The 13,921-nt window shown below is 45.3% G+C and overlaps 1 protein-coding gene across 1 annotated transcript in view; it reads left to right on the top strand.

The window, feature by feature from the left end:
- Positions 1–550: 550 nt before the first annotated feature.
- LOC147106625 (EF-hand calcium-binding domain-containing protein 4B-like) overlaps positions 551–13,921 on the top strand; it is a 214,591-nt gene continuing 201,220 nt past the window's right edge. The window contains exon 1 of the mRNA XM_086007640.1: positions 551–763. Coding sequence (XP_085863766.1) covers positions 566–763 — 198 coding nt within the window. The 5' untranslated portion in view covers positions 551–565. The remainder of the gene's footprint in view (positions 764–13,921) is intronic.

Raw genomic sequence — 13,921 nt, 5'->3', positions numbered from 1 at the left:
GGTGCTGTCAGGAAACACTTCTTCACACAAAGGGCAGTGGAAATCTAGAACTCTCTACCCCAAAAAGCTGTTGAGGCTAGGTCATTGAAAATGTCAAAACTGCGATTGATAGGCTTTTTGTTAGGCAAGGGTATTAGAGGTTACAGAGCTGAGGTGGGTAGATGGAGTCGAGATTCAAATCAGCCATGATCTAATTGAAAGGCGGGACAGGCTCCAGGTGCTAAATGGCCTAACCCTGTTCCTATGTTCCTTGATTGCCAGCTCCCTAAATGTGTGGCTTGCATTGTTAGCTCCCTAACCCCACTCTGCCTGTTCCTGAAAAACTTGTATTCACGTTTCTTGCTCTGCTTTTTGTTTCTTCTCTGCTGGACACCAAAAGGGTCTGATTAACTGAAATGCTCGGAGAACCTTCAGAACAGCACTAAGTGGGCTGTTGCTAAGTGATGCTACTTAATATCGGAAGCCTCAATGAATGATGTAAACATGAGCACCTTTTTGTTGTCCCTCACAGTGGCGCGCTCATTGGGCTCCGTGCTGTCAGCTGGGCTGGAGGAGCAAGTAGACAATGTCCAGAAAGAGAGAGACGCTGGCTGATGTGCGGCTTGCGGGAGGAGCGGATTCCGATGCCAGAGGGACTACCAGGAACACCAGAGCGAATCCCAATGGATGCAGCACTCGCCACGAGACCCTGGAAAAGGCTCGCGAACTCTTCCAGCTGTGTGACAAAGAGGAGAAGGGCTTTATCACCAAGCGGGACATGCAGGTAGTGCGCGCGCTGTGTTCTTTCTTTCTTCTACTGCAAACCTGCGTTCCTGTCAAGAAACCAATTTTAAGATTTGAAATTAATTTTTTTTTATTTATGATGGTGAGTGTAAAGTTTCTAGGTGAATGTTGGAATCCTGTTCCAGGTGTTAACAGGAACGAGACAGAATGATAGTGAATTATTCTTCCTGAAATCTTAAACAGGGTTCGGGGGTAGGTAAGGAGAACACTCTATATTGAAAAGTCTCTGCGCAGTATGTCCCAGATGCCAGCCTTGGATCAGTTGGTAGCACTCTCATCTTGGAGTCAGAAGGTTGTGGGTTCAAAGTCCCACTCCAGAGGTTTGAACACAAAATTAACGTGGACACTCCCAGTGCAGTACTGAGGGACTGTTGCACTGCCCGAGGTGTTGTCTTTAAGATGAGATGTTAAACCATGGCCCCGTCTGTCCTTTCAGGTGGAAATAAAAGAGCCCATGGCAATATTTTGAAGCAGAGCAGGAGAGTTCTCCCTGGTGTCCTGGCCAATATTTATCCTTCAACCAACACCTAAAAAAGCAGATAATTATCACATTGTTTGTGGGAGCTTGCTGTGTGCAAGTTCCCTACATTACAAATAGTGACTAGGCTTCAGAAGTACTTAATTGGCTGTAAACTGCTTTGTGATGTTCTGAAGTCGTGAAAGGCGCTATATAAAGGCAAGTTCCTTCTTTCAGAGTATACTGGACTAATTTGGGAGCAATTTTGACTTTGTATGATTGGCTATCGCGTTTTAAACTATCTGCAGCCTGTTTTATATTGACTTTAATGGAGATAAAACTTGGGAAAGATGTAAAACAGGCTGTCAACTCGCTATTGCCTGTTTTACACTATCACACAAAGTTAAAATTACCCCCATTGTGCTAAAATTGTAGTGAAGGGTAAATTCTGGAATGCTCCTTTTAAACACCATACAAATTTTTTTAAAGAAAAAAAAGCTTTGCAGGTTTTTAACACACCAAGTTTTTTAACCAAGGAAGCTACTTGTATACAAGTGCAGGTAACAAAGGTGAGATAGGTAATGAAATCAGGCAGCACTCAAAATTAAATATATGTTGCAGAAAAGTGGCTGTGACTGACCTAAACTGAAAACGTCCTGTGCTCAGAGTTACAGCAGTTGCTGCATTGACCACCTGAGGGAGATTTCTCTTTCAGCCAGAGCTGCCGTATGTTTGGCTGACCCCATCCAGGAGATGTTCAGTGTCTCCAACATTGAGTCTGGGTTTAGTGACTCTAAGCTGCCACTTCAGTGCAGCACTAAGGGAACACTGCATTGTGGGAACGGCCATCTTTTGGATGCGGCGTTAAATCAAGGCCCTGTCTTCCTGCTCGGGTGGAGGGGAACTTTTCTTGAAGATCAGGGTGTCCGGTGCCCTGGCCAATATTTGTCCCTCAACCAACACCACCGAAACAGGTTGGCTAGTCATTTATCTCATTTGCTGTTTATGGGATCTTGCTGTGTGTCAACTAAATTCATTGACTATGAAGCACTTTGAGATGTGCTGAGGACATGAAAGGCACTATATAAATGCAAGTCCGTTCTTCTGTAGTGTTCATGTGTCCTCCAGTCCCGATTCTCAACATTTGTTGATCAGAAATCCAACTAGTTTGAGAATGTCACTTTAATAAAGAATTGGGAAACAAAGCACTTCAGGAGATTAAAGTCCTGTGTTCCCCCTATAACTAATGAACAGTTGCAAATGCTATTTTACCATATTCTTAACCTTAACTCCAGACAAGAATATTTTAGCCTAACTGGATGACAAGCTGAGATATATCCCAGCATCTTGCATTACATACATTATTAAGTTAATTTATAAACAGATCAAAAGATTTAGGTGTTCAAAGATCTTATTATGAAAATGCTAAAACCATATTGAAAGGAGCTGACACTGCTGGAGATGTTTCTGCATTAAATTACTGACCAAATTATAATGGAATCAAGATGAATATCAACTAGTTTACAATGGCCAGTGACCCTTGACTATCTGATGAGCTCTAGTAAGTGCTCCAGTTTTGTTTCATTTTTTATAAAGATTTACAGTTTACAGCCACTGAATTTTTTGTATTCTGAAGGGGAGAAAGAGGGGGGTAAAATAATCCAGTGTTCTTGCGTCCTGATCGTCATCCAGTGATGCCAGCGGGAAACTGATTGTTGGTTTGTTTGTCAGAAGAGGATAGTATCAAGTTCTCATGGTCAAATAGCTTGCTGATATTTTTATAGGGGTGGAAAAGGGTAGGGGATATAGGTAGTGAGTAATACAGGGAAATGGTTGGAGATAAGTGATGGAGACCGTAGGAGGAGAGAGGCTATGGGAGATGGGAAGGTCAAGAGGGTGGTTGTGAATGTGGGTAGGAGAGCTTCTATGGAGGGAGAGGTTTAGGGAGGATAGGAACAGCAGTGAATTCAAAAGAGAGAAGGCAAGGGGAGCTGAGCTGGAGTAAAATCACTGTGGATAAGCAGCTACTCAGTGCAGAGACTGAGGGAGGAAAGTTGGGGGGTAGATAACGAGGAATTTAGAGGAGAAGGGTGGGACAGGGTGAGGAGGAGGTGCCAGAGGTGAAGGGGGAGAAAGGCCAAGTTGTGACTTGGTGATAGGTGCAACACTGCCACCACGATGGTTTAGATGGGGCAGGTGGTGGAAAGTATAGACTGATGCAGAGGCTTCGGTAAGGGGTGAGGTGTTGCCACCCGTGACAGTTTCAGTCAAAGCCATGATGTTCGTGTAATCATCCACAATAAGATTCTGAATGGCTAGGGCCTTGTTTGGGAGTGAATGGACATTCTGCAGGGAGATGCAGTGAGTGGCGGTGTTCCACTGGCAGAGTCCAAGAGGACAGTGGTGGGAGGGATGAGCAGGGTGGTAAGGAGGTTGGTGGGGTAAGTTGTCACAAGGTTGGCGAGAGAAGGCTGAGGTAGTTGGTTTTGCTGTCCGTAAGGAAGCAATAATGGGTGCCTCGATGACGCCTTTTGGAGAATGTCGGGAGAGGCACAGAGTTAGCTGTGGGCTTGGTCAAGGGGGTTTCAAGCCAGGGACACTGGCAGGAGAGTAGATGAGTAATGTTGGCTTGGTGTAGGGAATTGCAGGGGGATTGCAAATACCTAAGAATGGAGAAACGAAAGGCATGAGTAGGGCAACAGGAAGCAGAGAGGTGGGGGGAGAGGGGTGGCAAAAAGGGTAATGAAGATAATGGGCCCGGGTCTGGAGTGGCAGCCAAAATACATACACAAATGGACAAAGAAGAAATTTGAGTTGCATAGGCTTGATAAGAGATTAGGAGAGATATATCCTTGTCATAAACAGAGGACAGGGAGGAGATGATAAAGTCTCTATGGTGAGATAAAGTTGACTTGTAGACAGTTTGGATTGTCCATAAACCAGTATCCAGGTTTGGAGATGATTGTGGATTTAGGAACCCCTCAAGGAGCAGAGTATCAGCTGATGCACTGATGGAGGTTGTCTAGTGGAATCAGATGGCCGAGGAAGAGTGGAGAGTCAACCGCGAGCCCCCAGAGGTTGATCCTGGGGTCCCGCAGAGATGTGTAGTGACAGGAGAGGAACAAGAAGCAGTAGAAGTGAAACCTGAGGATCAAAAGCGGTGAAGACCTTGGAGCCAGGGAAGGGTGAAGGGTAAATCCATACGCTCAATGCAGATAAGAGAACTGGACCAAGGAACAACTGTCGGATGGCTAGAGTACATAGCATTGGGAGCAGCTTGAGGAGCAGGTCTAAAGTAGTCCAGTGAAGGGTGATGGAGGAGTTTTGACAGGTGAGTGAAGCAGAGCAGAGTCAGGAACCACAGGACGCACCGATCATTCAGTAGCGTGAGAGCAGGATAGGAACTAACGGGAACAGATCAGCACTAGCCATGATTTGCCTTGTGCCGAGAAAACCTATTAAGATGGCTGACGGGTGGCGACTTGCTTGTACTGCTGTAAATACTCTGTGTTCATGATCCTCAGACTAGTTTGAGTGTAATCAAGCCAGGCAACCACATTTCCAAGGTGTAAGCACCCATTCTGTGCTCAATTCCACTTTGAAACAGACATTGTTAGAGAGACAGATAAACAGACAAGACATCAGCAATAACAACAGAAAATGCTGGAAAAACTCAGCAGGTCAGGCAACATCCGTGGAGAGAAATTTGAGTTGACGTTTCGGGTTGGACCCTTCTTCAAAACTGGAAAGAAAAGAAGCTAGATCGGAGGCAGGGCTGCGATCGGACAAAAGAATAAAAGAAACAAAAGAAGTAAAAGAGATTAGAAGCTAGACGAGATGGTAATAGGCTAGGATTAGGTGTAAAGTGTACTGGCAGGGCAAAAGATAGCTGCCAGGTGTGAGAGAGAAACAAAAGGAAAGGGGGGGGGGGGGGAAAGGAGTGGAACAATTACAAGAGAAAATGAAATGGGGGCCGAGCTTATGATCTGAAATTGTTGAACTCGATATTGAGTCCGGAAGGCTGCAGACTGCCTAATCGGAAGATGAGGTGCTGTTCCTCGAGTTTAGCATTTCATGTCCAGGTTGAATTCACCCAAGATCTCTCGACAAATTGGAGAGAAATAGATGATCTAAACATGGGGGTTGGGTGCTGCTGGGGAGAGCAAGAACAAAAGGAAGAGGGACATGAGACAGCGAGTCTCTGGGAACTGTGGTAATGTTAGCGCTAGAGTGAAAAAATAACTCTGGTGCAAAAGACCACATACCATTTACTGTTGAAGAAGCAGGGAGTCGGTAAAGGTCTGGGAGATTAGTAGCTAGTCATTGTGTAGAATTGTACTGTTCTGCATGTGCTTTTATGTATTAAATTTCCTATAAATGCAATAATCAAGTTGTAGCCTGAAATGAACTTGAGTGTGGTATTTCCATCTTCCGGAATGACTAGGATTGAAGTAAGCTCATGGGGGATGCAAGGCTCACTTACAGGGAATGCAGTGAGACCACTGAAAGTTAAGAATGGCTCATTTAAAATACCATAAAGCTTTCACAACTTGACTGTTGTGAGGCAGACGGGCCCTCGGTTTAATGTCCCTTCTGAAAGACAACAGCTCTGGTAACGCAGCACTCCCCCAGAAGTGTCGACTTACATTATTTACTCAAGTGTCTGAAGTGGGACTTGAACCCACGACCTTCTGAGTCAGGCGAGAGTTCAACAGAGTAAGACGAGCTGACAATAGCAGAGAGGAGGCAATCCAGCAGCTTTCATGCTCTTTTTTCTGGTACGAGCCTACAAATGACCAAATTTATTGGATTCCATTTCACAACTTGCCATGGATTTGCACTCACCACCTCTGGGTTACTAATCCAGAACCAGAACCATCGCATGACCCAACTGAGATATAACCTAACTGTTCAATATTAATCTAACGGGTTCTTTTTAATTTTTTGAAAGGCTTGCGAATTGCAATGGTAGGTGCTAATCTGGTGCTCCTTTGATGATAGCTCACAGATAATTTTAGATGTTCTGCAAACTCATTTGATTTAAAAAGCTGCTTTCGATGTTGGCTTTTGTCTCGCTGCCTTGTTCCAGTGTCACCTTATAGAAAGTGAGCAGCTCAATTATAAATCATCCTTTTTGTTACTGGATTACGCCTGTATGTCTCATTTATAGTTCGGAGCATAGTCAGATCCACTGACCCTTTTATAAAAAAAAATGTTCAGAAGTACAAAGAATTCCTTGTACTGTAGTTTGAAGAACCTATTTGCTGTGGAATTAAATCTAGCTTTCTTGCAATGTTCACAATGCCGGAATACGTAGTCCTAGCAACATTGTAAAGCTCGAGGCTGGCTCGCCAGCTGGGTATCCAATAAGCAAGAGTAGTCCAGTTTTATTTGAGTGTTTTTTAATCTGTTCTGTAATGTGATGTCTTTTTGTTGTATTGCTGCCTTGGGAGTCTCTTCACCTTGCAGCTCTGTGACAGCTGGTTCCGACCTCCACTTCTTTATGTTGCAGTAATAATAAAGTTCCACGTATCCTGGAGAAAGGAAAATAACCACTTTATTAAAAGCAAATAGGAAGTCCTTACCGCAGCTTCACAGATGATTTAATTGGGAAATATGGTGTGATAAAATGAGTTCCCTGCTAAACGAGACTGTGTTTTTCTTGTGTAACATGTGGCTATTTGAGTTTTTGTTAATAAGAACACTTTAAGGCGGGCCTGTGTCTCGTATCTAGCTATTGAGTATTTGTGCATCAACCCCAAAGTGTCTCAATTAGGCCACATCATGCTATAGGGGTTTGCTTTGGTGATCCACCCTGGTTATCTGTCCTGCCAATATAGTCTCAAATATATCTGTCTGATGTATGCATTTCACAATAAATCCTTAGACAATACTTTGAGGTCTTGACACATTGACTGGTGAAAAACATTGATATTGATTATATCAAGATATTATATCACCTCCACTGTGCCTCAGAGGTTCAAATTATTTCCATAGTCTGCTACACAGCTACTGCTCCCTAGAAATGGTTATTTAATTAATGCACCATTGGTTGTTATAAATTTAAGAACATTGTAAATGTCTGTAAAGGCACATTGCCTGCTGAAGTGAGGGATTGTGGTAAAATAATATCAATAGCCATGGCAACTGACTAATTTCTTTTGCTAATTCTTTGAGAGTTTAGTTGGTGCCATTTGTAGAAGATTCTATATTTCTATGGGCGACCATATTTTCTAAACCGAATCCAGGGACACACAGGATGGGAGCACAGCAAACTAGCCAGAACGGACAATGTCGGTTGCGCAGCGTAGCGAGGCAAACATTTTTAGCAGTCTATATTTTAACAGTTGCACATACACACTACAAATGCAAAACAAATGTGCCTATAATTACTGCGGATGTGACGTCACTATTGAAATACATTCAGACACCTGGTCCCCCTTCCCTGTGATTGACATCACACCTGTCCCACACGCCCCCCCCCCCCCGTGACTGATGTCACACCTGACCCACGCCGCCCCCCCCCCCCAAAGTGACAGAGGTAACAACTGACCCCCTCACAGTGTCTAGGATTAGCCTGCACCCCTCTTCCCCTGGTGGCTGTGACCAGGCCCTCCCCCGCGGCCTCTCCCTCACCCGCTCCAGTTGCCGTGCTCCCAGGCACTTCCTGCGCCGACAATCCAGCAGCACAAGCCCGGCCGGAAACTCAGAAACAACAGAAAGACCGCCCAGTCGCGCATGCGCTGTGAGTCACTCTGGCCATTGTACAAGTTGTTGTTTGATTTAGCCTTAGAGCTGCAAACTGACAGCTCAGGGTGGCGGGGGAGGGGTACACTCACTGACCAGGGGTACACTTTGGGGGCGGGTTTTGTGAATCGGGGACATTGTTTGCCCGGTGACACAGTAACTCATCCGGGGACTGTCCCTTGAAGACGGGGACGCATGGTCACCCTATTGTATATCCAATCCCCACTCCTGAGAGGTGGGGAGCAGGAACATTAACTGGAGCACCGCAAACACAAGTGGTAAGTTTGGAGGGCAGTTGGATCATAACGCAGGGATCTGCGGTATCTGAGCCAAAAATCCACATCATTCTGCTCTCTCGGAACATAAAGCTTTACATTCTATCTTAAGGTCTGTATTTATACAAAAATGTAATAATAGCTTTTCAAGAGGAAGGGGAATTCACAGGGAATTTTGTACACAGCAGGCATTGGAAAAATGTAATGGCAGTTAATGCAAGATTGCATTGTTGAATCTCCTATATGTTGTGTGAAACCTTGAATACTCGAGGAACAGCACCTCATCTTCCGATTAGGCACTTTACAGCCTTCCGGACTCTATATCGAGTTCAACAACTTCAGATCATAACCTCGGCCCCTATTATATTTTTGTATTTTTTATCCACACTTTTGGTTTGTGCCTTTTCCTTTTTTTCTCTCTCCCACATGGCAGCTGTCTCTCACTCTGCTAGCGCATTTCACACTTCATTTAGAGCCATTGTCTGTGTCTTTACCTGTCCTATTACTATCTCGTCTCACCTTGAATATCTCTTAATGTCTCTTCTTTCATCCCCTCCCCCATTTCCCAGCCCCCAAACTGCCTTTTGTTTCATTTCCTGCCTTTTCTCTCAGTTCTGTAGAAGGGTTTCGACCCGAAACGTTGACTCGGTTTCTCTCTCCACGGATGTTGCCTGGCCTGCTGAGTTTTTCCAGCATTTTCTGTTGTTATTTCGGATTTCCAGCATCCGCAGTATTTTGCTATCGTAGTCTAGGTTATGGGTTGATGCAACTTGTATGCATTAAGTTGTGGGGGAGTAGGGAGTTGTATATATCTGTGGTTTGTAGTGTGGTGTCAGTTTTGTTATTGTGACATATTTGAACAATGTTACTAAAGCTGCCCAGTGGCCGTCAGGTTGGAGATGTCTGCTCAGGCTGGTATGAAGTGGGACTTTCCCAAGCAAAATTCCCCATAAAGGATTTCCCAATAAACCGGTTGATCAGAAGATTGTACCAAATTATTTTTTCTTTTTCTACTCCTGTCCTGAAGGTGATGCTGCCACTGGGGTACAGTACCTCACCTTAAGTAGCCATTCTTCATGTGTGAGCCTAGCTAGTGAGTGTTGGCAGGGGTATTTGAGAGCGGAGGGCATCACAAAATCTTTCCATCCAGCTACACTAGAATTTTCCAGCAGGTTTAATTCAACCCAGGTTCACTTTTCTTTCCCTTTACCTCATTCAAGGACATTGAAGCCAATTGTAACACCCCAAATTGCTGCTCTAACCGAGACCTGCTAATTCAGCAAGGACTGGGGGACTAAAGTGGGACTTTAAAAGACCTGTCTGGCTTGGTACTACACCCAGTGGTGCATTTGTCCGTTGTAGATCAATGCATTCTGACTTGCAAGTGGGCAAATCCTGATGACTGTCCCATTGTAAAAAAAAAGGTTTTTTTTATTCGTTCATGGGATCTGGGCATAGCTGGCAAGGCCAGCATTTATTGCTCATCCCTAATTGCCCTTGAGAAGATGGTGGTGAGCCGGTATTGAACCGCTGCAGTCCGTGTGGTGAAGGTACTCCCACAGTGCTGTTAGGGAGGGAGTTCCAGGATTTTGACCCAGCGACGATGAAGGAACGGCGATATACTTCCAAGTCAGGATGGTGTGTGACTTGGAGGGGAACTTGGAGGTGGTGGTGTGCCCATGCGCCTGCTGCCCTTGTCCTTCTAGGTGGTAGAGGTCGCGGGTTTTGGAGGTGCTGCCGAAGAAGCCTTGGCGAGTGCATCTTGTAGATGGTACACACTGCAGCCACGGTACGCTGGTGGTGGAGGGAGTGAATGTTTAAGGTGGTGGATGGGTGCCAATCAAGCGGGCTGCTTTGTCCTGGATGCTTCTTGAGTGTTGTTAGAGCTGCACTCATCCAGGCAAATGGAGAGTATTCCATCACACTCCTGACTTGTGCCTTGTAGATGGTGGAAAAGTTTTGGGGAGTCAGGAGGTGAGACACTCGCCGCAGAATACCAAGCCTCTGACCTGCTCTTGTAGCCACAGTATTTATCAAATCAAATCAAATCAACTTTTATTGTCATTGTTAGTGCACAAGTGCAGTACAACGAAATGTAGGCTTGCGGCTCCCGAGAGTGTACATTTGGATTAAGACATTTAAACATTCAACATACATTTGGCTTGTAGTATATTAACATAAATATAACCATAATAAAGTGCATTGGCAGATGTGCAGGCTTTAGAGTTTATTTGTGGAGTTCAGTAGGATGACAGCCCTGAGAAAGAAGCTGTTCCTAAATCTGGTCGTACGGGTGCGATTGCATCTGTAGCGTCTCCCAGATGGCAGAAGGGCGAACAGACTGTGGCTGGGGTGGGTAGGGTCTTTGATGATGGACCGTGACCTCCGTAGACAGCGTTTCTGGTATATGTGCTCTATGGTCGGTAGCCGGGTGCCGGTAATGCGTTGGGCAGTTTTGACTACCCGCTGCAGGACTTTCCGGTCATAGTAGCTACAGCTGCCATACCATACTGTGATACAGTTTGTCAGGATGCTCTCTATAGTGCAGCGGTAAAAGTTAGAGAGGATCAGGGGTGACAGGTTACATCCCTTCAGCCTCCTTAGGAAATATAGGCGCTGCTGGGCCTTCTTCACCAGAGAGGAGGTGTTGAGGGACCAGGAGAGGTCTTCCGTGATGTGGACTCCGAGGAACTTAAAGCTGTCCACCCTTTCCACCACAGCCCCATTGATCTGGATGGGGGTGTGACTTCCGCCTTTGGACTTCCTGAAGTCCACAATGATTTCTTTGGTTTTCTTGGTGTTAAGGGCCAGGTTGTTATCGGCGCACCACTTCACGAGATGCTGGACCTCCTCCCTGTAGGCTGACTCATCGTTGTTGGTGATCTGGCCTACTACCGTGGTGTCATCCGCAAACTTGATGATGGTGTTGGAACCATTAACAGCCACACAGTCGTGGGTGAAGAGGGAGTAGAGGAGGGGGCTCAGCACACATCCTTGTGGGGCCCCCGTGTTCAGGGTCGGGGGGGGGAGGTGTGGTTACCTAATTTGACAGACTGGGGTCTGTTTGTTAGGAAGTCCAGGCTGGTCCCATTAAGTTTCTGGTCAATGGTGACCCCCAGGATGTTGATGGTGGGGGATTTGGTGATGGTAATGCCGTTGAATGTCAAGGGGCGGTGATTAGGTGCTCGCTTTTTGGCGATAGTCATTGCCTGGCACTTGTGTGGCGCAGATGTTACCTGCCACTTATCAGCCCAAGCCTGAATGTCATCCAGGTCTTGTTGCATGCGGGCATGAACTGCTTCATTATCTGACGAGTTGCGAATGGCACTGAACACTGTGCAGTCATCAGCGAACATCCCCATTTCTGACCTTATGTTGGAGGGAAGGTCATTGATGAAGCAGCTGAAGATGGTTGGGCCTAGGACACTGCCCTGAGGAAGTCCTGCAGTGATGTCCTGGGTCTGTGATGATTGACCTCCAACCACCACAACCATCTTTCTTTGTGCTAGGTATGACTCCAACCAGTGGAGAGTTTTCCCCCTGATTCTCATTGACTTCAGTTTTACTAGGGCTCTTTGATGCCACACTCTGACAAATGCTGACTTGATGTCAAGGGCAGTCACTCTCATCTCACCTCTGGAATTCAACTCCTTTGTCCATGTTTGGACCAAGGCTGTAATGAGGTCGGGAGCCGAGTGGTCTTGGCGGAACTGAAACTGGGCATCAGTGAGCAGGTTATTGGTGAGTAAGTGCCACTTGATAGCACTGTCGATGACACCTTCCATCACTTTGCTGATGATTGAGAGTAGATTGATGGGGCGGAAATTGGCCGGATTGGATTTGTGCTGCTTTTTGTGGACAGGACATACCTGGGCAGTTTTCCACATTGTCGGATAGATGCCAGTGTTGTAGCTGTACTGGAACAGCTTGGCTAGAGGCGTGGCTAGTTCTGGAGCACAAGTCTTCAGCACGACAGCCAGGATGTTGTCTCCTTGCTATGGTAGCCTTGGGGTTAAATTTGTCATCATGTTTTGCCACATTTTATTGGTGTTTTGTGGTGATTTTATGCAATTGACAATGCATTTAAACTTTATTGCAGGCTCTAATAATTTGAGCATGAATTACTTGGTTATTTGTTTTTATGCAGTAGCGAAGGCCAAGAAGAGAATCATCTATTTAATGCAATCAAATTCCATCTGCCTTTTATTTATCCATTTGGAAAACTTTTATTAGACTAATTTGGAAATAATGTATTATGCATGCAGAAAGGTTATCTTCACTGTGCCGTACACTCCATCATTGATCAACCTGAGAAGGGATTGGCCTGTTCTGAATTTAGTGAACATAGGTGTCTGAATAGAAAGTATAGCTTTGTTGAGGCTCATGAGCTTTGAGTTGGCTTAGCATTTGTATGTAAATTATTTCTCCCAGTGCCTCTTCAAATGATATTTAGCAATGCTTTAATCTCAATTTTTCCCCATTTATTTATCTATCTATTTATCTTTTGTTTATACTCTCAATTGAAAGCCATTTCAAATAATTTGAAAATGTTGTTTTATTTAGCCCTAAATTCCCACTTTGCTGTGTTATTTATGTTGCTTAATGCAAGTCATTGGATATTTTAAACATTTTTAGTGCACAAAATGATTTTGAATTATCGAGTGTAAGGTAGGTGTGACACAAGGCAGTAGTTTAGTCGAGATCATCTAAGTCAACAGCGGCCGGCAAGTGGCTTGTGAGGCACATGTTGACTTTCCATTGCTCAAGCGTGGTGCTGTGACCTTTGACTATGAATTACTGGTGGTGTGGCTTTCTGGGCGGCTGCAGCAGTCACGTTGAGGCAGCATTTTCAGGGATGAACTGGAGTAAGAACTAAAAGTGGTTCCGGCGTTTTCTGACGAGCAAGGATCAGCTGAGGGTATGTATACCAGGCAGTGTGGAGCAGTGGGCAGTGTGGATTCTGGGAAGCAAGCAGTGTCGCTAGAGAGCAGGAAGGAGCAGCGGGCAGTCTGGATAGTAAACATGGAGGTTTAGAGGGCAGTGTGGATGGTGGGCATTGGAGAGCAGCAGGATTCTGGGGAGCAGGGAGCAGACCGTGTCGCTAGTGGGCAGGGAGGAGCAGCATACGATGTGGCTAGTGGGCATCAGAGAATAGCAGGCACTATGGCAGTGAGGACTAGCGGGCAGTGTGGATAGTGGGCAGTGAGGAGTAGCGGGCAGTGTGGATAGTGGGCAGTGAGGAGTAGCGGGCAGTGTGGATAGTGGGCAGTGAGGAGTAGCGGGCATCAGACTAACCTTTTTCGAGCTGACAGAGTGGTGATTCACTTTTGATGTTGCTTTCTCAGGACCTGAACTATGACTGACATAAAAGGAACTAACTACTTGTGATTGTTAGTTAAAGATCATTTTCTTTTTCAGTCAGGCTTGTGCAAAGCAAGACCACTTCTGGATTCCAGCGTTAAATAATTATTTTGTACACACTTTCATCTCACCCTTTATATTGCACTATGAAGAATATATGGAGTTTTTCATTTCATTTCCAATATCTCATTATGCAGCTCTTGTACTAAGAATTTCAAGGAGAGGGGAGACTTGTTCCTGCCTCTAGATAGCTCAGCTGTGTTGAGTAATAGTGAGCAACATTACATGAAACATTTGG

The sequence above is a fragment of the Somniosus microcephalus genome, chromosome 15 (assembly GCF_052327205.1).
Source record: "Somniosus microcephalus isolate GS21.2 chromosome 15, FLI_Smic_1.0, whole genome shotgun sequence".
In the NCBI taxonomy this organism is placed as follows: domain Eukaryota; kingdom Metazoa; phylum Chordata; class Chondrichthyes; order Squaliformes; family Somniosidae; genus Somniosus; species Somniosus microcephalus.
This window is presented reverse-complemented; position numbering and strand designations above follow the sequence as displayed.